Source organism: Megascapheus bottae, chromosome 16 (genome assembly GCF_031878675.1).
Source record: "Megascapheus bottae isolate mThoBot1 chromosome 16, mThoBot2.hap1, whole genome shotgun sequence".
NCBI classification, from domain to species: Eukaryota; Metazoa; Chordata; class Mammalia; order Rodentia; family Geomyidae; genus Megascapheus; species Megascapheus bottae.
Window position 1 is genome coordinate 10,507,324 of NC_143524.1, and position 24,712 is coordinate 10,532,035.

The 24,712-nt window shown below is 33.9% G+C and overlaps 3 protein-coding genes across 3 annotated transcripts; 1 reads left to right on the forward strand and 2 right to left on the reverse strand.

Annotated features, from left to right (window-relative positions):
* The first annotated feature begins 1,219 nt into the window (after positions 1 to 1,219).
* On the forward strand, positions 1,220 to 4,692 carry LOC150052720 (olfactory receptor 5T7-like). Its single transcript, XM_090348796.1, has 2 exons — positions 1,220 to 2,057; positions 3,736 to 4,692. Exon 2 carries the CDS (start codon positions 3,757 to 3,759, stop codon positions 4,690 to 4,692), a length of 936 nt encoding a protein of 311 aa, XP_090204922.1. The 5' UTR covers positions 1,220 to 2,057; positions 3,736 to 3,756.
* Positions 4,693 to 12,820: 8,128 nt separating this feature from the next.
* Positions 12,821 to 13,771, reverse strand: LOC150052721 (olfactory receptor 8H1-like). Its single transcript, XM_090348797.1, has one exon. It carries the CDS (start codon positions 13,769 to 13,771, stop codon positions 12,821 to 12,823), a length of 951 nt encoding a protein of 316 aa, XP_090204923.1.
* A 4,877-nt stretch (positions 13,772 to 18,648) lies between these two features.
* LOC150052722 (olfactory receptor 8H1-like) lies at positions 18,649 to 19,596 on the reverse strand. The gene has a single exon (XM_090348798.1). It carries the CDS (start codon positions 19,594 to 19,596, stop codon positions 18,649 to 18,651), a length of 948 nt encoding a protein of 315 aa, XP_090204924.1.
* Positions 19,597 to 24,712: the final 5,116 nt, after the last annotated feature.

A 24,712-nucleotide genomic window follows, 5' to 3' on the forward strand; every position in this document is an offset into this window, starting at 1 on the left:
AATGGCCTATAGACACATGAAGCAATGCTCAACATCTCTGGTCATAAAAAAAATGCAAATCAAAACAACTCTAAGATTCCACCTCACTCCAGTTAGAATGGCCAGGATCAGGAAAACTAATAACAACAGATGCTGGAGGGGATGTGGCCAGGAGGGATCACTACTACACTGTTGGTGGGAGTGCAAACTCGTTCAACCACTATGGAAAGCAGTGTGGCAGTGCCTCAAAAGGCTAAACATAGAACTCCCCTATGACCCAGCAATTGCACTACTTGGCATTTACCCAACCATACAGAAAAAAGGACATACTAAATCCACTAGCACAACAATGTTCATTGCAGCACTATTTACCATAGCAAAGATATGAAACCAACCTCAGTTGATGAGTGGATCAACAAGATGTGGTATTTATACACAATGGAATTCTATGCTACTGTCAGAAAGAATGACATTGCCCCATTTGTTAGGAAATGGAAAGACTTAGAAAAAATCATATTAAGTGAAGTAAGCCAGACTCAAAGGAACTTAAGCTCAATGGTTTCCCTCATTTGTCATAATCAGTAGAAACCTTGGGCTCTACTAGCAGATATCTGCAATAGAGCAAAACCTCGATACATAAGGCCATATAGTATGAAGCTAATTGAAAAGACCTCCAGGATATTGAAACAAAAGCCATATAATGAATGATTGTTGTCCTTAATGTACTATGTTATCTCTCATCTCTTTTGCTGTCCCTTGGTTATCTCATATTGTTACAGTATCTCACTTTGTTATCTGATATATTGGATTTATTTGTATTTGGTTATTTGAAATTGGACAGGGAAGGGGGGAAACCAAGATGGAGGTGGAGGGTGGAAGGGAGTGTAATGGGGACCAAGACATGTGAAAGGGTATCAATATATGTGAATTAATGCACCTTCTATCTGGCAAATATCATGTAACCCTTTTACTAATTACAATAAAAAAAAACAAAAAACAAACAAACAAAAACTTCTTATTCCATTTCTTGGATCTTTTTTAAAATTCTCAATAAGGTTCTACTGTATGGAAGAACACTTTTTCTCATTCATATGTCAGTGAACATTAACTTTTTCATATTTGAGTTTTTTGAAAAATACTACAATGAATATAGAAGTGCCTGAAGAAGAAAAGGATGTTCTCTCCAAAATAGTGTGGAGCAAACTGTTTTAGTGAAACATAAATTAGACCTCCTCTCCCACATAATTTGAAGATAAACTCAACATAAAGATTTCAATCTAAATTCAGAAGTTAAAATTTCCCAGAAGAAATAATGAAGAAAGACCTTCATGACTTTGGCTATAGTAACAAAAGTCAAGCAATAAAGTGACTCAGTGAGTCAAAATAGTAGAGCAGCAGCTTTGAGCAAATGAGTTCAGGAGAACACTCTAGCCTGAGTTCAACACTCATGACTACCACAAAAAAAAATCAAGCAACAAAAACTAAATTAGACAATTGGAGCTCCATTTTATTAAAAAGCACTGCTCACAAGGACAATCTTCTGCAGTATGAAAGGAAATCTGTAGATCAGTAAGGATCATTAGTAAACCATATATTCAATAATGCCTGAATATTACAACCACTTAAGAAATACTTAAACTTCAATAAGAAAGCATAATAAGCCTCATTTATGAATAACCAACTGAATGGAAGATATTTTCCTTAAAAAGAATAACCCACACATCTATAAAAATATGTTTAATATGTTAATGTTTTTATATGCTTTCTGAAAATGCATCTAAAAATTAACTTATCCAGACATAGGTAAATCACAACTGTAATCATAGTTACTCAGGAGACTTTGAGATCTGAGGGTCATTGTCCAAAGCCAGCCTGAGCAAGAAAGTCTGTGAAACTCTTATTTCTAATTCAACATCAGAAAACCAGAAGTGGCACTGTGGTTTAAAGAGACTGGGCACTAACCATGAGCTCAAAGAGGTTCAGGGACAGCAGATCTGAAAAATAATAAAAAAGAACAACAGCAACAATAAAAATCTGCTAAAAGAGGCCAATGACATGGTTCACTTTATAAAGAACAGGTAGGACCTTATTCCAATAGCATTTACACTTTCATTACAAATAAAATCATTATGTGGCTGCTAAGAACCAGGGGATAATTGGTATATATTCCCTTGATAGTCTCTCCTTTGAGATCTATCAACTGTTGAAGAAGTACATATAAACAACCTGAATAATATTCAAAGGCTAATCTGGCATCTTCTATTTGTTGGGTAAGATAAGTTTTCAGATAACTGAAAGATTATTTGGCCAAACAAGAAAAATAACAGTTGAAGGAAAACTATGTTGTTTTGAATTGTACATGGTAGCTGTGATTTCACTTGAGTTCTTACCTCTCTTAAGTGTTTAAATCACATATATTTCAAAGTATTTGTGGGAATTAAAATCACAACCTCATGGAAGCTGTTGAGTTCATATTTGTTTATGTAAATAAGAATGCTGCTTCAAAGCTATTGGTTTTGTGGTACTGATGCATGAAATTAGCAGCCATGAGTCTCTCAGTTGAAGGGAAGGAAAAGGAATGAAATATTTGATTCCTGCAAAAATTTATGATCCTTTACCTTTATTTAATACGGCAAAAGTTTGAAAAATAATACCTTAGTTATATAACCATATTTTTTCTGTTTTTAGAGAACTAATACATTCAAGTACAGTCAGACAGGACTGAGGAGAGAAAAGCTGTCCAATAAATCCATTGTCATTTGAGAGGTATTTTGTTGTTGTTTTGTTTTGTTTTGTTCTCTAGGAAAAACATGCTGTACACTGTGAGTGAGATCCAGAACTGTGTGGTGGTTTTAGTTAAGTTGCAGCAAGAGTTGTTACTGGGTGAAATCATATAAAATTCATAAAAGTTCATTCCTGTGACAGAGGCTTGTTAAATGTTATCAAGTCTGTCATCTTTGCACGCTTTGCATTTCATCATGGAGCTCGAGATCTTTCCAATTGATTCCATAGCATTCAAGTGGAATTAACAGAACTAAATTTATGTTGGCATAAGTAGAAAATTCAACATTATTCACTGGGCAAGAATAATAGATATTTTTCTAAACATTACTCCAGGTCTTTTGGGGATATACTTATATGAACTGAGACTCAGTGTAATTGGTTGTAATATCTTTCAGAAAGTTCAGTCTTAAGGAAAATTTATCCCAAGTAGCTATAATTGTCCAAAGTAAAACTAAGTTCATCATACATTCTTTGCCCCTTTTTGTGCTTGAACTCAGAGCCTAGGCAGTGTCCTGAATTCTTTCACTGAAGGAGAGGTTAGTAAGTTATAAGGAAAATTCCTCTATAATTCTTGGAAGATCTAAAATTCTACTTCTATTCCAAACTCTACCCTGATGTAATGTGTTGAAATGAAATAAGGATATTAACCACTATTTTTTGTGTTTACATCTACAAACATGAAATTGCTAATTCAACTCAGCTATTAACAGATTTATAAGTTAATAACAGCAAGTGGCCAATCCTGCTCTCAAATTTATCACTTCTCCTGCAATCAGTAAGGAGTGCCATAAATACATGACATAACACTCCTGAATTCTACAGCGTTGATGGGAAATTACTGATAAAAATATGTTATATATACATATATATACATATGCACAAATATGGACACTAGCCAAGTTCTTTCACATAACAGGGCTGTTCATTCTTTCCTAGTCATCTAACTAGCTTCTTTGAATTTCTCTCTTCTAGGTGGTTCGATGAGATTCCAACATGAAGAATGTTACTGAAATAACCTTCTTTGTACTCAAGGGATTCACAGACAGCCCCGAACTGCAGATTGTCTTTGTCTTCCTGTTTCTCGCCATCTATCTTTTCACTCTCCTCGGAAATTTAGGACTGATTGTGTTGGTCATTGGGGATTCCCGACTTCACAGCCCCATGTACTATTTCCTGGGCGTCCTGTCTTCAGTAGATGCCTGCTACTCTTCTGTCATCACTCCGAATATGCTAGTAGACTTTATGTCAAAGAAGAAGGTCATTTCAGTCTCTGGGTGTATAGTACAGATGTTTCTTGCTATTATGTTTGGGACCACAGAATGTTTTCTGCTGGCCGCCATGGCTTATGATCGCTATGTCGCCATCTACAACCCGCTTCTCTACACAGTGAGCATGGCACCCAGAGTGTACGTGTCCCTTATTATCATTTCTTATGCTGGTGGTTTTGCTCATGCCATCTTACACACTGTGGCCACTTTCAGATTGTCTTTCTGTGGGTCCAATGAAATTCGTCACATCTTTTGTGATGTTCCAGCTCTCTTGGCAATTTCTTGTTCGGACACTCAAATAAATCAACTTCTCCTCTTCTACTGCGCGGGGTCTATTGAGCTCGTCACCATCCTGATTGTCCTGGTCTCCTATGGCTTCATTCTGGCTGCTATCCTCAAGATGCCTTCTGCAGAAGGGAAACGCAAAGTCTTTTCTACCTGCGGCTCTCACCTGACTGCAGTGTCTATTTTTCATGGCACAGTTCTTTTCATGTATGTGAGACCCAGCTCTAACTATGCCCTAGAGCATGACATGATTGTCTCAATATTTTATGCTATCATGATTCCCATGTTGAATCCCCTAATATACAGTTTGAGGAATAAAGATGTAAAGCAGGCAATGCAAAAGTTATTTAGAAGGTATTTATTCCTATCAAAATAACACTAAGAACATTGAAAATGGCACTATATGTGTCCATATGAGAGGATATGATGATGATATTTGCTTGAAGTTAATACTATTCTTATCTTTCTTGAATACTTTAAAAATACAGGTTATATCTTAGCTCCTGCTCTGTTTTGAATGTAGAAGGATATGATCTGGGACATGTGGGTTATATGATGTTTACACATATATTCACGTATTAATATATGGATGCCGATGCTAGCATCATTTAAAATACACAAAAGTTTCCTAGAAGCTAATGCCATTGCCTGATGTCAGTCATCTGCTCCTGGGGAAGTAAAGGCAGAAAGATGGTTTCAAATGGAACTTTCACCAAGAAATAGCATGATAAACGAATGATGTCTACCTGTGTGTATATGTAGGTTCTTATACTCCTCATTTAACTTCATAATCTATTATACTTAGAATTATGAATAATGGCCACGTTCTCTCTGACTAATGTGATTAAGCTACGTGCAATAATTGAAAAGAATACTCTCAAACCAATACTAGTGCTCCCACAGGAGAATTCCCCAAATTACCCAGAGTCATTGCTCCCACTCCTGTCCCAAGCAATCTACTTCACTTGCAGGTCCATGCATCAATCTGTCCACATCCTACATAGCTGAGGAAACAGAGAATGGAAAAACAAAAACAACCAAAAACATGCTCCTGGGAGATGTCACTGGTTTGATAATTATTTGGAGGGTCTTCTGTTTTAACTCCTACTTCAGTTTCTCACTGAACAAAAAGAACTGGCATCAATATCCAAAATTACACTGAAATTTTTAAACAATGAAAGAAAAGAATAATTTAGGAGGTAAGACAAAAGTGGGTATCAGATTCTGGATCTTCCAAAACATAGCCTTCATCACTCACTGTGGGGGTCTTTTTTATCTCCTTGGAGTTAGTAGAACATTATCAAGATTCTTTCATTCTGTAGAACATACTGGGAATTCTTTCTCTTATGTTTTCAGTTGCAAATGTGGACTTTCATATAGGATAAGGAACAATACAACTTATTGTTTTTAACTGTTTACATATTCACAAATATTGAAAATTCCAGTAAAGAATAATAGATTTATTTCCACACTGAGGAATCTTCAAGGTATAATAAAAACCTTACCTTCATGTACAGTTCTTTACAGCAGACTTCTGGATCTAAATAATTTCATATCTTTCCATGTGTATGTATTACCATCCCCAGATCTTATAACCCCACTACCTGATTCCTGGTTTGACTATGTTCTGGTACTCAGGTAAGTGGGTGAATCATACACTTGTCATTTTCTAACTGGTCTTTTTCATTTAATATCTTTTCATCCTGGCTCATACAGGATGAAAATAAGGATACTTATTATCACACATTGAGACCTTTTGGTTTTTAAGCCAAGTATTCTATTACTTTCAATTTTCACATTTCTATGAGGTATTAATCAAGAGTGAATATTTAGGCTAGTCTGACATCTTGATTCTTTTGAATTTTGCTGTAATGGGCCAGAAGATTTTACCTATCTTTCAGATCTCATTACAAATTCTTTTGAACAAAGTCCAAAAAATGGCATATACAACTAATTAAAATAAAAATAAATACATTGACAATAAGTATTGTCCTTGACAAATAGTAGATAACTTCCTGGAATTTCATTAAGCTCACAAATGCTTTAGGGATAGTCAACAAATTGCTCAGTGTAATCTCAAGAGAGAATCACAAATGGTGAAAAGAAAATTACAAATGGGCCTTGACATGTGATATTTAGGACTAGTGGATTCATTGAGAGTTTTCATGACAGTTAACAAACCTGAAGTTTTCCATGTTGTGCTTTGTGCTATCAAATATATCCAATGTATTCAAGAAGGGAATCTCTTTATACACTAACTGGCACATAGATTTTGGAACGTAATTAAAATTAAGCAGACAGTGAATAGTTTATTTCTAATTAAAAATCTTATCCACATGTATTTCATTTGAATCAATACATAATTTTTCATTTTAATATTTTAAAGTTTTATTTTATAACAATGTGAAGATAATATCTATGTTAAAACTTTCTAATTATTAGGAGTCTTTCTCTAATATCTATGTATAACACATATGTATATTTACTTTCATTTTAATCAAAGCATCATATACAGGATAAAGTGATTGTGTTCTTCATTTTGTAACCAGATAGAAAAACAAAACAATATTTTATGCATTCAGTCTTTGAACTTCTGTCTTTGAACACATGCAAAGTTAATTTTCTTTTCTGAAATTGGTCCCTGAGAATGACACAGTCTGGCACAATTCTCTATGCTCTTTAATTGAGGAACCCTGAAACTAGCATTCTGGGAGCATAGGTAACCACTTCTCTATAGAAAATCAAAGTACTTATTGGGGATTCTTTGTAGGAAGAGCTTCGCAGCATGCTTTTGATTAAATCAACCATAACAAAGTTGATAGTGATTTAATTTACCACAGAAGACAGGATACATGAAAACCAAAATACAAATAAACATGTGTACACACAGGAAAACAAATGCTCCTATATTAAAGAATGAGGTTAATGTAAATTTCCCTCTTGACCTAACTGGGAGCAAATAAACATTAAAATTTTATACATACATCAAGAATAAAAGCGCTATTGAGTCTTCCATTCTTGCAAAGAGATATATTGTAGAACAGTAATAATAAAGAAAATACTAGAATACATTGAAGGAGATATACAATGCAGATGAGAAAAAGAAATGGAAGATGCTTTCATTCGAGTCATGCAGAAGAGTTTCATGAGATTAAAATAATAGTCATACTAAACATTTTAACCCATCTTTATTTTTTTTTCATAGGGGAGATGGAGGGAAAAGGGATATCTTGTCTCATTCTAAAAACACACTGAATCCTTCTTTTATATTTTCCAGGAATACATTTTTATTGTGCATAGTTTCATCTGAGAGAATGTTTATAGAAGTTCATATTAATTGCCTGTCATGAGAAATCTATCAAGTATATGGTCTCCATATATAATTTGCTTTTAAGTGAAACTGATGCTCCAAATATGATGTCATGCCTACTGCTCTATTACATTTTTTAATTATTATGTATTGTAAAATGAGGTTATGGTTCTATAAGTCAAGTTTTGCATACAAATTCATCTCAATCAATATTACTGACTCCATCATTCTCCATTTTGCTCCCTCCTGTCTTTGCCTTCAAATTATGTAGTACAGTGCTTGTGTTAGGAAATAAATGTTATTATGGCACATTTTTTTACATAGTAGAAAAACCTCCAGGTTATTAAACCCACAAATATAAAAAATAGCTAAAAAGGGAACATCACAGCTCCCTCTCAATTTTTGTTTTTTTTGTTGTTGTTGTTGCTGTCATCAGTCACAGAACTTGAACTGTGGGCTTGACTGCTGTCCCTGAGCTCTTCACTCAAGGCTGACACTCTATCACATGAGCCACAGCACCACTTTCAGTTTTCTGGTAGTTACTGGACATAAGAGTCTCACAGACTGTCCTACCTGGAGTGGCTTTGAACTGTGATCCTCAGATCTCAGGCTTTTGAGTTGCTAGCATTTCAGGTGTGAGCAATCAGTGGTAATCTAGCTCCCAAAATTTTATGTAGACTAAAGTAAAACATATTGTAGGTTGAAGAATATTTGTCAAATATTGAACTTTATTAAGAAAGAGGAACAATGTAAATATTTCAGAGTTATGTGCATGCTTTTGTATATAAATGGTGAATATAAATATATATATTTCATTTTGAAACAAAATTCCCCATCATTTCTCTGTTCTGTCGATTATTTAGTTGACTAAAATCAATCAGTTCATAATCTCCTGTCAACCAAAGCTGTGAAATGAATGTATTGTCAACCATATGTTATAATATACTGTTGCCTATTGTATGGTAAGAATCCACATGTGCCAATTACCTTCTAAACATTTAAAACTTATTCTTGTCTATGTTATATAAAGAATGTACTTGCCTTTATCTGATTCCTTTAATTTGTAATACACTTTATGAAGAAAATCTTCAATTAAATTCTGCATACACATTTTAATATACTTCATTGTAAACCAATAAGTTGATAATTTTGTGGCATTGTATAAACTGCTCAGATAGCATGTTAAAATTTCTTTAATTCATGCATTTTTATTTACACGTTCTTGTGTTGGAGGTGTCATTTTCTCTATGATTTAATGATTGTATACATTCTATGTATGTTTACTTTCTTCCTTATTTTTCCTTTTCCCTTTATTATTATCATTATTGTCCTTTATTTGTTGTTACTGTTTTTGTTTACCAGTCCTAGTTTTTGAAATCAGAGACCTTACTCAAGGGAAGAAAACATAAATGCATTTAAACCACATCTCTAGCTTTTTCTTGCACTATTTTTTTTAATTTGGGATCTCTTATTTTTTCTATCCACTGCCATAGGGACAGAGTAGTCCTATGTCTATTTTACTGTGCTGCTGGGATTGTAGGCATATATCATAACGCCTAACTTATTTTTTCCATGTTTTCTCACTAATGTCTTCCCTAATACTTTGCACCCTGAGCAGAGTTAAAGGTATGGCCACCACACTTGGCCTTATGGTTTTAATTTCTACTTGAAATTTTATTGTTGAAACTCGTTTAACGTTAGGATGCATTGTATTCATAAAATGAGAAGTGGAAGTTCTGTACGACAGCTTTTTAATGATAATATAAATAATTCGTTACTGCATATCTTTGTGATATGATTTTATAATATGTCTTTGATAAGTTAACCATTTAAGTAACATTATATTTGAATATATTCCCTCAACATTTTCTCAGTGCTTGAAATAAAATGAAATTTTAGGAGTCAGGTCTGTGTGGGATTCCTGCGTCTGGATTCTGCTGCTTGATGGAGTTCTGGGCTTCTGGCCTGGCACTGGCCACTGTGATTTTTGCGGGTTGGAGCTGGCAGCCAGGGGTGAGGGAGGGGTCCTCACGTTTCTGATTATTTCAGAATGTCGGATACAAGCTTTATCTGGATTACTTTTCCGTTTTGTGTACTTCTCTGTTGCTTTTTGAGTTAGTAGCTGTTGATTTCTCAAGATAGTTGGCTCTTGGGATTCCCAGATTCCCTCTTTTTGTGGGAGAGAGCTGGGCTGGGTTCCTAGTGTTTTGGTGCCATCTTGCTTCTTCCACTTCTCTGTATGTAGAGAGCCAATTTTGCCAGCACCAATTGTTGAAGAGGTTGTCTCTCCTCCAAAATGTTTTTGTCTCCCTTATCACATATCTCTTGCCTATATGTCTGGGGACTTAATTTTAGGTCTTCTGTTCCTTTGCTCCTCAGGATGTTCTGGTCCTACTATCAAAGCTTTAACATCCAGAGGCCTAAGGAGAAGATAGACGAGTGAAGGTCAAAGGCTAAATAGCTATGGACAGAAGATCATATAAACTATTACTCTATGAAATGAATTCCAAGAAGAAGAAACATGAGACATTTTAGTTTTCTTTCCCTTGTGTGTTGTACCAGTTGGTTTATATTTGGGAAGGCTATGAAGAACACATAAAAGTCTGAACAATGTTGAACAAATACAATAGTACTACTAACTAGACACTGTATGGAAAATGCTGAATATCTAGTGTGTGGGGATGGGAGGAAAAGACTGGGAGACAGCGAGGGAAGAGCAGTCATGGTGCACAAAGAAGTGTATTCATTGCTCACTACCAGATTCATGAAACTGTAACCCCTCCAGATATCAACCATACAATCACAATGTAAAAAATTAAATGAATATTTCTGTAAGTATAAAATTTTTTAGTAAATAAACACCGAAATTAAAATCATTGACAAGAGCCAATTAATTTATTCAATTAATTTACATAAATACTGCAATCTTTATTCTTCTATTTCAATATTTTCTCTTAACCATGATGACTTGTTTTTCTTGAATATCTATGTCATGTAAAATTTGTATTTTTTGGTAATCTCATTTTTTTGCTGATTGCAATGCATGGAAATTAGAAATGAGAAGAGAGTAAATATGGAACGTGTTTTGATGATATCCTGTTCTGGCTCATCCTGACCTTGTAAAGGCCTATGCCATTTCACAGATTAAAACCTTTTGACTTTCCTCGTTTTTCCCTCTATCAACTTTTGTTGGCAAATGGCTAACGGAATTTAGAACTTTATGGTTAGTGTTTAGTCTATTTTCCTCATTTAACAGAAAGGTGCCTTTTTAATCACAAATCACATGAAAAGTGAAACCCAAACCTTTGTATGTGTCCAATAACAGACAATGGTATAAGTTTTATTCCTTGAATCTACAGACTCATCTCTCATATCCATCACGTTCATGTAGATTTCACTGAATGGACTATTTAAAGTTCTTTTTCATATTTCATTCTCAAGGAATGGTTACTTGTGTTGTAACAATCTGAAAGAAAACAAAGGCATATAATGAGTGATTGTTGTCCTTAATGTACTATGTTATCTCTCGTCTCTTTTGCTGACCCTTGGTTATCTCATATTGTTACAGTATTTTACCTTGTTAACCAATATATTGTATATATGCTTATTTGATTATTTGAAGTCAGATAGGGAAGGGGGGAAAACAAGATGAGGGGCGAGGGTGGGGGGATGGAAATGGGGACCAAGAAATGAGAAAGGTTATCAACGTTTGTGAAGCAATGCACCTTGTATCTGGTGAATATAATGTAACCCTTCTATTAATTACAATAAAAATACATGAAAAAATATTTAGAAATGCTAGCAAATACATAGTTTATACAGTGTACTTCATAAAGCAAAATTGAGTAAAAATCTTTCTAATAACAGTGAACATGAAAAGGTAAAATTTTAAAATGCATTCCAAAAGTAGAAGAACATATATATACTGATAGATTTAATAAAAACTTGATATTTTTTACAATTATAAAAACCTATTAAAAATTAAAAACTAACAGACAAGCTCAGGTTTTTCATTTTCTTCATTTATTTTTATTTTTTGTCAGTATAGAGTTTGAGCATAGAGATTCATTTTGTAGCAAATGTATTGTTATATTAACATCAGAAGGTGTTTAGCAAAATAAATTTAAATAAAAACTTAAATCTTACATTTGTCATTATGTTATACAATTACAATGACTGGATTTAAACAATCTTTTTAATTTCTAATTGCTTTTAAAAGAGAACTTTAATATCAGAGACAAAGGAAAATGCAATTTCAAAATATGCAAAGAAAAGAAGGAAAACTAGGGAAGTATTAGTATTAAACTAAACTGGAGTTTATGGGATGCCACAAAACTTAAATTTACCGTCATATATTTACCTAAAATCTGTATTTTCAAATTTTACAAGGGCAAATATAACACTTAATTCAATAATTTATTTTTAAAGTATATTCCATTAACTCAAGGAAATAGGTTAATGCCATGGGAAACAACCATCTTTCACTGGATACATGGTCATCAAAAATTAGTCAGATGTCCATATAAGAGAGGTTACTATCAGTGAATTTCAACATGGAAAACTCACAGTATACCAGTCCTAAGTATTACAAAATGAGTTACAATTTGTTTACTTACTGAGGCCATATTCATGTCAGGGCTTTCATTGAAAAAGTCATCACAAAGGTCTAAAGAAGCCCAGGTTTTAAGTGAATGCAGAAAGTTCCTGAAGAGTGTACAACAATGCCACTTTAAAAACCATGCCTAAAATTAACAATAGTTATACACTGAGTAATACATCTGTTACTAATTAATTTTAAGAGAATTTTCCAAATTGTCATCATTCAAAATTAGCACATGCCATTTTAACCTATATATGTATCTACACATAAAATATTCTAGGCAAAATATGAACAAAGAAACTGTTAATTATTGGACATCTATAGATATCTCCTCCACAAGTAAATTTATTCAGTTATGCATACATGGAACATTTTATGACATAATTTAATAGTTATAGGCAAATAATTAGTGTTGTAATTTGTTGCCTATGTAAGTACATCAGGTATATTATAGATATTCAGTATGGATGTCAATAATAAAATCTCAGCTATCATAAGACAAATAAAGAGCAAATGAACCTAAGCATACACAAATAAACTAGTTCTTCTTTCCAATAGATCATGGGAGATTAATTTAAATGCTTCACATCAGTATCATTTTAGTTGCCTGATGGATCCCCCTTTCTTCTGTATAACCCTAATGAATGCATTTTTCACTTCCTTGTTCCTAAGACTATAAATGAGTGGGATCAGCATCGGAATCACGATTGTGTAAAACACAGAAGCCACTTGGTCCTTCCCCAGGGAGTAGGACTTCTTGGGTTTTAAGTAAGTAAAGGTTGTTGTGCTATAAAAAACAGTGACCCCCAGCAGGTGAGAGGCACAGGTGGAGAAGGCTTTCTGCTTTCCAGAAGTGGACTTAATACTCAGAATAGTAGATAGAATGGACACATAGGACCAGGACATTGTGATAAGGGACAGTAACAGGGTATATCCAGCACAAAGGTATACTATAATGTCAATGGCATAAGTATCATGGCAAGACAGAGCTAAAATCGGAAATACATCACAGAAAAAATGATGAATTACATTGGATCTGCAGAAAGGCAATCTGGCTATAGAGAGTACACTCAAAGAGCAATCCACAAAGCCAATCACATAAGTACCAGTGACCAGGGCACAGCAGTGTCTTGCAGACATTATGACAGGATACTGTAGAGGATTGCAGATGGCCACATAGCGATCATAGGCCATGGCAGATAGGAGAGAAATTTCAGCACTTCCGAACAAGACAAAAAGGTACATCTGAGTGAAACATTCCAGAAGTGAAATACTCTTGTTGGAAGTCAGCAAGTTCACTAAAGTTTTAGGAGTAATGACACTTGAGTAGCTGAGGTCAATGAATGAGAGGTGAGTGAGGAAAAAATACATAGGCGTGTGAAGCTGGAGGTCCAGGCGAATTATCATGATCATGCCGAGATTGCCCAGCACAGTGGTCAGGTACATCAAGAAGAACAGTATGGAGAGGGCCAGCTGCATCTGTACAGAGTCCACCGGCCCCATAAGGATGAAGAAAGGTACCTCTGTGCTATTCCAGATTCTCATAGTGTTGAGAAGTGAGGGGAGATACTTAGCTCAAATGATTTCCAAATGAGTTGCCTTTATGTGAAAGATCCAGAAGTTTTTTAGTACTCTGTAGTATCTCATAATCAATCATAAAATTATGTAATATTATCTACATTGAATCATAAATTCTAATTCATGGCATTAACATGTGATATAACTGTTTTCCAATGTTATCCTTAATGCTTTTTAATGCTAAATGCTTTTTAAAACCACTTAAGCAGTACAAGTCTTTTATCTTGTATGCTATCATCTTATCCATACTTTTAAATTGGGAATTAAGGTGAATTATCCAACATCTATTTGTGGATTATTTTGTTATTGCTACTCCTATTATTTTTATTTTTATATAAGTTCACATTTCCATAAGTCATGTTATAAGAATAATTCTTCTTGATCAGTATCACCCCTTTCTTTTTTTTAAAAGAATTTATTGTAAAGGTGATGAACAGGGGGTGAAAGTTACATAGGTAAGGTAATGAGTACCTTTATTTTTAAACACTGTTATCCTCTCCCTCATTTTCTCCTGCTTATCAATTCCCATTTCCCCACCAGTCATAAAGTCCATTTCCAACGTAGTGTCTAGTGAGTATCATTGTTGCATTAGTCCATTCTTTGTCCTGCTATTTCTCTATTTTCTTTTTCTGGCATTGATCACACAAGCTTATATATTAGCCAAAGGGCACAGAAAACTAAAACAGAAAGAATGAAAATAGAAATAACTGTATATAAGCTCTAAAACAATGTCTTGTTTACAGGTCGTGGAGCTCATTTTCATACACTTCATTATACATGATCCTATGCACTTAGGGAATGGCTACTGTGATCTCCTGATAACAACAGCATAGACATATTCTAATTATAACAAGTGATAGAAACTGTCCAACCTATTTTTCTTTGGGTTTGGTTTGCTTCTCTTACAGGAAAGAATAGGATAAACATTGGGGGTCCTTGGCACAAATTGAAACTTTCGTAATAAAGACCCAGAAACATAACACATCAAAGAAAGTTTGGTTAAATAGAATTGTGCTAAACTCCAGAGCTTCTGCATGGCTAATGACATAGCTAGCAAGATAAATAGAAAGCCCACAGATTGGAAGAACATCTTCACTAGCTATGCACCAGACAAGGGCATCATACCTAAAATACTCTTAAAACCCCCAAAATTAAAACCCTCCCAATATAAATCCTGTAAGAAATAGCCACCTCATAAAAAAGTGGGCTAAAGTGTAAAGAAAGATTCATCTGAAGAGGAAGTAAAATGGTCAATAAACACATGAAGAAATGCTCAACATCTGGACACAAAAGAAATGGAAATCAAAACAACTTTGAGATTCTATTTCAGCCTAGTCAGAATGGCTATTATCAAGAAATTTAATAATAAAGGATGCTGGTGGGGATGTGGACAAACAGAAGTTACAATACTGCTGATGGGAGTGTAAACTATTTCAGCCACTCTAGGAAACAGTAGGAAGGTTCCTCAAACGACTAAATAAATAGCACCAGCTCTTGCACATTAACCCAAACGACCACAAATAAGGTTACACGAAAGCCACCCCTTTCTTTATTCTGTGATTTGTTTTCTTCCAGGCTCTATCTTCAAGTAAATCCAACATCTTAAGAATACTTACTGTGAACTAAAGTTCATAAGAACAGAACTTCTTCCACTATTGTAAGCCAAAAGGTGCTCTTACTTTTTAACGTGAAAACATACCATTCCCATAAGATACTAACATCTCTATAGTATACATGTTTCCCTTCTTGTAGACATTTTTTACACTTAAGTTTTTTTATTGTGAGATAAATTTAAAACTCAAATAATTTTTACCAGGTTGCTCAAAAGAAACGTTTCTCAGAAAGGAAAATCTCTAAAAAAAAAAATCCTAGATAGTACTGTTAAGAGCAGTGCTTATTCCCTCTTCAGAGTTGAAGTGTCCAAACCACCCTATTTAATAGGCCAGGGATTATTGTGCAACAGTTTGTCATCCTCAGCAACAATTCCAACAAAGGTTAGCTGGCACATTTACAAGGACAAATTCTCAAGTGTTAAATCTGCTTGAAGTTTTCACATAGGACTTTCATAATAAAGAGGAAGCTCACCTGATCTCTTTTGATGCAAAGCTTTACTAATATTAATGTTTAGCCTGAGAGCTAAAGTAAGAGTGAATTAGGTAATAACACTGGAAATATTTCCTTGAGGATTAATTTCTCAAGATGGATAAGCAAATGGAGGAAATTCAAAATGTACACAATAAGAATCAGGAAAAGATTCCTGTGAATCTTGTATTGAGTAATCATAGAATGTATTGTCCTACAAATAATTTATGGGAAATATTGAGTGAGTCAAGTGTGCTCATTCCTTACAAGTTTAGGAAAGAAGCTACCTTTATGTGTTCCAAACATATCCAATGAACTTTTAGAAGGCAGTGCCATTTTGGAAGACAGAATGTTTCTAGTCTTGAGACTAGAAATCCAGCACCAAAGAATGTGATAATCAAGTAAGAAAAGGATAGCTCAGAGTGATTTCCTGTGTCACTCTAATATGCTTGCTGAATGTAGAACCATTTGGAAAAAGAAAATAATCTTCTGCAATATTATACTAACACTTAAACTAATATTAATCTGTCAGATAGGTGTTGATGATGACCAAAGAATTCCTTTGAGTATTGTATCATAAGGAAATCAAAATGTGATCAGAGACTATCTCTTTCCATGGTAAATCATGAATGAAGTTTGAAATTTGTTAAATGCTATCTCTCCAACTATTGGGGTAACTGAGTGCTAATGATGGTTAATTCTATTTACACCCTACATGTATTAACTGATCTGTGAATGTTCATCCATCCTTGCTAGAAATAAATCAATCCTCTGTAAATATTTGTAAAAAATATTTCATTGCCAATGACAATTCAAAAGGAAATTTCAATACATGAGAAATCCTTTATGCATATTTTTCTCAACTTCAAACAGAAATCATAGAAATGCTATCAGATATGAAGTCTGTACAGCATAGTTCAAAATGAAAATTTGAATCAAAGTTTTTCAGGTGACACTGATATATAACAAAAAAAATTTAAATTTATTTTAAAGAAGTAGCAGAATATAATGAATATTGAAAGATTTGATACATTCTTATAATTTCAAAACTCTCAAATATTTTATTAAATCTATCAAAGAGATAAGGGCTAAAACAAATTGAGGTTGTTCATTTTATTAGTTTACTCTTATTTATTCTTTTTGCAGCATGGTGTTTGAAAAAAGGGTTTCATTATATAGCAAAATATTACTATATTAATACTCAGAAGGCATTAAGGGAAAAATCAAACATAATTTTTATTCAAAATTTTAGACCATAGCTTTATAGTTACCTTATAAAATTATAATGGTTGGATTTAAACAACTTGTATAATTTGTAATTTTTATAAATTTTAAAACAACAAAATTCAGGAAAAGGAACAATACTTTTAAAAAGTAGCCTACAAAATCAGATATAAGTGAAAAATACAATTGAAAAATATGCAAGAAAAATATGAAAATTAGGAACATTTTAATATTCAACTAAACGAGTTTATGGGTTGCCACAAACTTAAAGTTTATTATAAAATATTTGCTTTACATCTCTATTTACAAATATTACAAGGGTAAATCACTTAATATTCCATTAATCTGAGGAAGCAGATTAATGACATGGAATATACCCATCTGTCACTGGATACATGGCCCTCAGATATTTACCAGATGCCCCCATAGGAGATGTTACTGTAAGCAGATTTTAATATGGAAAACTCACAAAATTTCAGTCAAACAGTGTTGCAAAATGAGCATTAGCATTGCTTGTTTATTGAGACCATATTCATCCCCTAGCTTTTATTAAAAAAGTCTTCACTAATATAACAGATTTTAAATGATTGCAGAGAGATCCAGAAGAGTGCACAGGAAATGACACACATCCTATTTAAATAAATCATTTGCTTGCAGATAGCCATAGTTATTCCTTGAGAAGAATATACACAATTGTATATTACATTTGTTATTAATTTCAAGAGAATATTTTTATGTTCAATAGTTTCTTGAAAATGAGTATTACTGGAATGTTGATATTTTCCATATCTGCTAAATTTTATTTTTGAGTTAAAATAAGATGAAATAAATTTTGAAAAATACAAAATAGAGGCAGGCACCATACCTACAATCTTGCGGCTTGAAAGGATGAAATCTTAGTACCGCTGTTCAAAGTCAGTCCTGGCCAAATTGCTGTCCAGGAGACACTTATGTGTATTAACCACCAAAAAGTAAGAAGTGAAAAGCTCAGGGACAGGGCTCAGGTACTGAGGATAAGTCTTAACAAAGACATGAATAAATAAGACTTTAGACAGGCATGTGAATTACAATATTTAAGGAATAAGATTAAATGATGAAAATAAGACAAAGGGCTATCAATTTCACTGTACTTCTACTCTCCTGTAACTTATGGACCCTCCATTAAGATTTACCTTGTGCCAATGAAAAATTTTAAACATTCAGTGAATTTGCAAGTAATATAAACATAAAAGATTATTCTATGCTATAAAAATGTACATGTGGCTGTTATTATTGGACATCTACAGAAATGTTCTTCATAAGTAAATTTAGTATATGGTCAATAAAGGTATGCATGGATTATTCTATGACATAATGTGACAATTAAAAACAAATAATTTCTGGTACTCATTAGTACATAATTTATCACCAAGAAATACAACATAGACTTCTAGTAATGACTTCTTGGAGATGTATGTGATGGAAAGAGAATAGCTGCTGAACGTACCGTTACCCAAATGAAGCACATCTCTCCAACAGACCATAGATTAATTTATCAATCATTTTAATAGCCTGGTGGACACTCTCTTCTGCATGACTCGAAAGAAAGCATTTTTCACTTCCTTGTTCCTAAGACTATAAATGAGAGGGTTCAGTATGGGAATCACAATCGTGTAAAACACAGAAGCCACTTGGTCCTTCCCCAGGGAGTAGGACTTCTTGGGTTTTAAGTAAGTGAAGATCATAGTGCCATAGAAAACAGTGACCACCAGCAGGTGGGAGGCACAGGTGGAGAAGACTTTCTGCTTTCCTGAAGTGGACTTCATTTTCAGAATCGTCGCCAGGATGGACACATAGGACATAGCTATTGTGATAAGGGACAGCATTAGAGTAGAACCGGCAAGAATAAATATCATCAATTCAGTATCGTTTGTGTCCTTACAGGACAGAGCTAACATCGGGGTTATGTCACAGAAAAAGTGGTGGATGATATTGGAATGGCAGAAAGTCAGTCTGCTCATGCAAATGACATTGACAGAGGAATCTAGAAGGCCAGCCACATAGGACCCAGCAAGAAGGGTCCAACAGAGTCTTGAGGACATTATGATGGGATACTGCAGAGGTTTGCAGATAGCCACATAGCGATCATAGGCCATTGTGGAGAGCAGAACACACTCTGTAGCTGCAAACAGGACAAAAAAGAAGAGCTGGGAGAAGCAGCCAGTGAAGGAAATGTTTCTCGTGGAGGTCAGTAAGTTCTCTAGGGTTTTAGGTGTGATGACACTTGAGTAGTTGAGGTCAATGAATGAGAGGTGAGTGAGGAAAAAATACATAGGCGTGTGAAGCTGGAGATCCAGGCGAATTATCATGATCATGCAGAGGTTTCCCAGCACAGTGGTCAGGTAAATCAGGAGAAACAGCAGGGAGAGGGCCAGCTGCATCTCTGCAGAGTCTGTCAACCCCATAAGGATGAAGAAGGGCACCCCTGTGTTATTCCAGGTTCTCATCGTGGGCTGGTGGTTGAAAAACTACAGGTAATAGTTACTCAGTCTAAATGACTTACCGTTGTTACTTACATGAGTGCCCTAGTATCTCTAGAAGTAAACTACATCAAGTAAAATACAATTTATTGATACAAAATGCAAAAAATGCAACTATAGATAAATCTGTAAAGTGACATTTATTTAACAAAAGGTAATTTTCTTAATAGAACACACCTTATTATTTGGTAAACAGTTTTGATTACATATTTAGGGTACAAATACTATGACATTATAGGTATTACAATTTCCCAAGAACATTTAGTTAAGAGTTCCAATATAATTTGTTTATCTTCTGTATATGATATCTTTATGGTTCTTTGATATACTTATTTGATACACTTATTTTATTTCAGTTAATCAAAATGGTACTTAGGCAATGATTATAGATATAAAATGGCTTTATTGGATTTACTTTTATGCTGGCTATATCAATAAGACCTTTAAACAAGCTGAACTTTTAGTCAATTTCTGTAGTTAGCAATAGGTAGCATGATAGACAAACCCAAATATTTATGCTTCCCAAAGTGGACTTAATAATCAAAATCAAGGTTTATCTAAAATCAAAGGTTATATATACGGGCCATCAGCTTTGAATCCTTAACTCCATATTCTTCCTATCTATCTATAGAAGTGGTGCTGTGTCTCAAGGGGTAGGGCAGTAGCCTTGAGCTGAAGAACTCAGGAACCATGGCCAGGCTCAGAGGTCAAGAACAATGACTGACAAACAAACAAACAAAAAAACTTTGTGTCTATATGTGTCTCTGTCTCCCTATCTATCTATCTATCTATCTATCTATCTATCTATCTATCTATCATAATAATAATTCAGGTGCTATTCACAGCAAGATCCAAATGATATATGTTTGGTACTCTTTAAATTATAGAAACGGTGATGCTAAATCTTAAGGAGCTGTTATTGTTCTTTTAAGATGATTCAGTTCAAACATATTAAGTAAATCACGAGGAATCAAGATACCACCCAATAGTAAAGATATGTATCACTAACAAGCATAGCCTGTAGAATTTTTAAATCTTCTTTACATTTACAGATTTATCTGCATAAGTTAGTTGTAAAAATGGGTATCATTTTTACCAGTCCATATATCCATGCAAAATGGAGTACTTACTCTTGACCTGTGAAAGGAAATATTCTAGAATGAAAGCCAAGGAATCTGTGATACTGAAGTTTCTTTTGCTTTTTCTTTCTTTAACAAATCAAGTTGAAATCCAATAAGGTGCTCAGCCTTTGTGTAAAACAATGTTTTCCTTTCTGTAGTTCTTTTTAATTCCTTTATGCATTCATCTTTTAGTCTAAAAGAATTGTGTCACCAGAGAAATTTTAGTAAGATGGTTCAAAAGAAAATGTTACATGGAAGAACATCTCAAAAGCAATGTTGGTGAGCGATTGTGAGCATGAGCTTGTAGCATGTCCCTCATATATCCTGAGTGTTCATTTATTGGGTGATCACTTAATAGGCATGGGGATGGTACAGTCCTTTGTCATCCTTAGTGACCAATTTCTTAGGATATTTCTTGGCACATGTTCAAGGACAAAAATTCAAAGACCAAATGAACAGAGATTCAGCTTTTTCACATAGAAGTCCCACAATAAGAAACAGAATAACTAGGATATTTTTACGTGTAATATTTAAATACAGTATTTAATTTAGTTTCCTAGTTATAAAGTTACAAATTATTTAATGTGAATACCTGTGGATTGAATAATTTTTCAATATTATGGAAAAAAGTTTTAGAGAATCAATTTCCTCTGACAGGCGCCATACAAAATGGAATGGTTATTATTTCATTCTGATAAGTGTTACATTAAAAAGTATAATCCTGGGGAAGAGGGGCTGTGGATCAAGGAGTAGGGGAGCTAGCCTTGAGCTGAAGAGCTCAGGGACAGCACCCAGGCCCAGAGTTCAAACGCCATGACCCAAAAAACAATTAAAATGCTGTCATAAACAAGGACTATACTTCTGTAGCTGTAGCATAATCCTAAATTGAAAGAAGTTAAAGTAGCAAGATACTGCTGAATAATTATGCAGTGATCTTCCTTAAATACATGTGACTTATTAAAACATGTGCTAGTGGGCCCGGGAGTTCGGCCTCATGGTAGAGATTCCTTGGTACCACATACATAGAAAAAAACGGAAAAGGTATTGTGGCTCAAGTGGCAGAGTGCTCGCCTTGAGGAAAAAGCCCAAGACCAGAGCTTAGGTCCTGAGTTCATGCCCCAGGACTGGCAAAAACAAAAAAAAACCCCGTACTTGTGCATGTGCATGATAATGATTCCCTATCTCATCCAGATTATGTTAAAATGACATAATATACTTGGTCAATAATATCTAGTATTTTTTGTGTTCCTTATAAATGTAAAGTGAGTGCAAAATAATAGAATAGACAAATTGAAGGCTGATTGTTAAATCTGAGGCCCAGATCACACTTCCTCTTTATATGATCAGGCTAAATAGTTGAATAAATATGAGTGATAAGGATAATGCAGCTGAACTATTTCATTCATGCTTATTTTGTAAGGATGAGGCTGCAAAGGGAGAATCTGAAAGGGATAGCTTAAGAATCCTAAAAAGATTCTTCAAACCTTCCATTCAAGTATTATAGAATTCCTAAACCTTCAAATATTAAAAAAAGTTTTTCTACACAAGTGTGCTTGCTTCCCAGAATTTTAGGAGATAATTTGTTGTAATGAAGAAGAAGCTATCTTTAAGCGGGATACTCCAGGATCCTGTTTGTAATCCCAGCTACTCAGGACAGTAAGATTTTAAGATTAAGGTTTGAAGCCAGCCCAGAAAGAAAAGTCTATGAGATTCTTCATTCCAAATAACCAGGAGAGAACTCGAAATGTATGTGCAGCTTGGGTAATATTTGTGAAAAAAATCCAGTCTGATTGAATAAAGTTAGTATTAGGGAATAATGTTGTATGAAAAGAATGTTGCAGATTAATGGAAGCTCTAGGTTCAATGTGTCTGGCACCATTTGATTGTTTTTTTTCCTGAATTTTGTAACAAATGGCAAAACCAAATACTTCAATAGTGACCAGAGAGTGGAAAGAGACATTCAATATTAAATTAAGCAAAGTCTTTAATAACTAAACAAAATAGTTTATCAGAAACAATAGATAATCATTAACATGTTAGTCCCAATGTCAAAAAATAAGTATCATGGGCTGGGAGTTTGGCCTAGTGGTAGAGTGCTTTGCCTAGCATGCACGAAGACCCAGGTTCGATTCCTCGGTACCACATATATAGACAAAAGCCAGAGGTGGTGCAGAGGCTCAAGTGGTAGAGCTCTAGTCTTAAGAAAGGCCAAGGACAGTGCTCAGGCCCTGAGCTCAAGCCCAGGACTGGCACAAAAAAAATAAGTATCAATAAAACAAATATATATTCATTGAAGTATAGAGTTATTAAAGTAGACGTGTCATAATTTCTCCTAGAGTTTATTATAGGACAGAGCAAATACTGAAATAGATAAGGAAAAATGTTTCCAAAGAAATATTAAAATATTTAATAAGTGACTAAATGATCAGTTGCTGAAATAGATGGGTTGTACTCTATGTTACTTATTTTTGGGGGATTTTATGACAGCACTAGTGCTAAAATGAAGGATTTTACATTTGCCATATAGTATTTTTTATAACAATCAGAAAAAGCCATAACATATTTAAGAGGAAAATCATGTTAAATTTTGTACCAAAAATGTCCTCAAAATTCTTTTATGATAGCTTACATAAATAGACATGTTCTAAGCAATTTGTGTAATCGTTAAAATTCTACAACAAAAGCGATAGCCACAAAATGAAACCATACCTCCAAAACTAACCTCTACACTCAGAAATAACTAAAATTTCAGTACTAGAATATGGAGATCATTGAATACTAAAACAATATTATGCTACTGATCAACATTGGGATGTCATGAACTTGAAATTCCTTTTCGTATATTTGCATTATAACCTTTTCTAGTAAAAAAAAGTAAGTCAAGAATTTAATTCAGACATTTATTTTCATTGAATATTTCAAAGTAGCCACAATGACTTCTATTGAAGAACACATAGTCCTCAAATATTTTACAGGTGCACGTAAGATATGTCATTGCATACTGATTTTACAGACCAGTAAGTTTACAATAAATCAGGCTTAACACAGTATTTTGAATCTGTCTGGAAAAATAATCATCTCGTAGCTGCCTTCTACGAGGTAACCCTCTTTAAATAAACCCAGAAAACTGAATAAGACATCACAGGAAAGAACAGGAATACCATTTCAATATGTCATATGTAAGCAAATAGCCAGTAAATGTTTAGAAGTATGTATTCAAATGTGCAGTTTTTCTCCACTAAATTTGAAGAAAATTTTCCAAATGGACCTCAACATTAGCATTATTTTCTTATATCAAATTTTCATACATTATTTTTCTGTACATGAATGTGCGAAATTCTGATATTTCCCCTTTCTGCCATTTTGAAGTTGGTGGACTAAATTTACTGAAATTAATTTTCAAAGCAGTAGTGAATATTCTTATAAAAACATTGACAATAAAAATACAGGAATATTCCTTGTAAAAGTATAAAATGTCAAGAATTATCTTAGCTTGTGGACTATTTTAAGTATTTTAGCTGGAATTATAGTTTATCCGGTGGAACTGAAAAAGCTGGGTCTTCAAATTCAGGGCCCTATTAAAGAGTAAATAGGTGGTAAGATATATTATGTGGTAGGGGAGATGAGTACTAAACACTATGAGCATTGAGTATAATATTAGTGTAATATAATGCTTTTCATACTATCATAACTTCATCTTTCAATGTCCACTGAATTTCTATTACTTACTCCCAAAAATACAGCCAAATTTTGTATATCATAATACATTTGTTCCATGTCACTATTAAACACATAATTCATTGCTTCTAATCATAATCAGGACTTCTCATAATTTATTTCAGAGTATGTCATGAGAAACATTATGACAAATGGATGGTGGATAAATATAAACATAGGCCAAAGAATACATGCTTTTAACATGAAAAATCAGAAATGATTAGCTTAAACATGTCACGTTACTG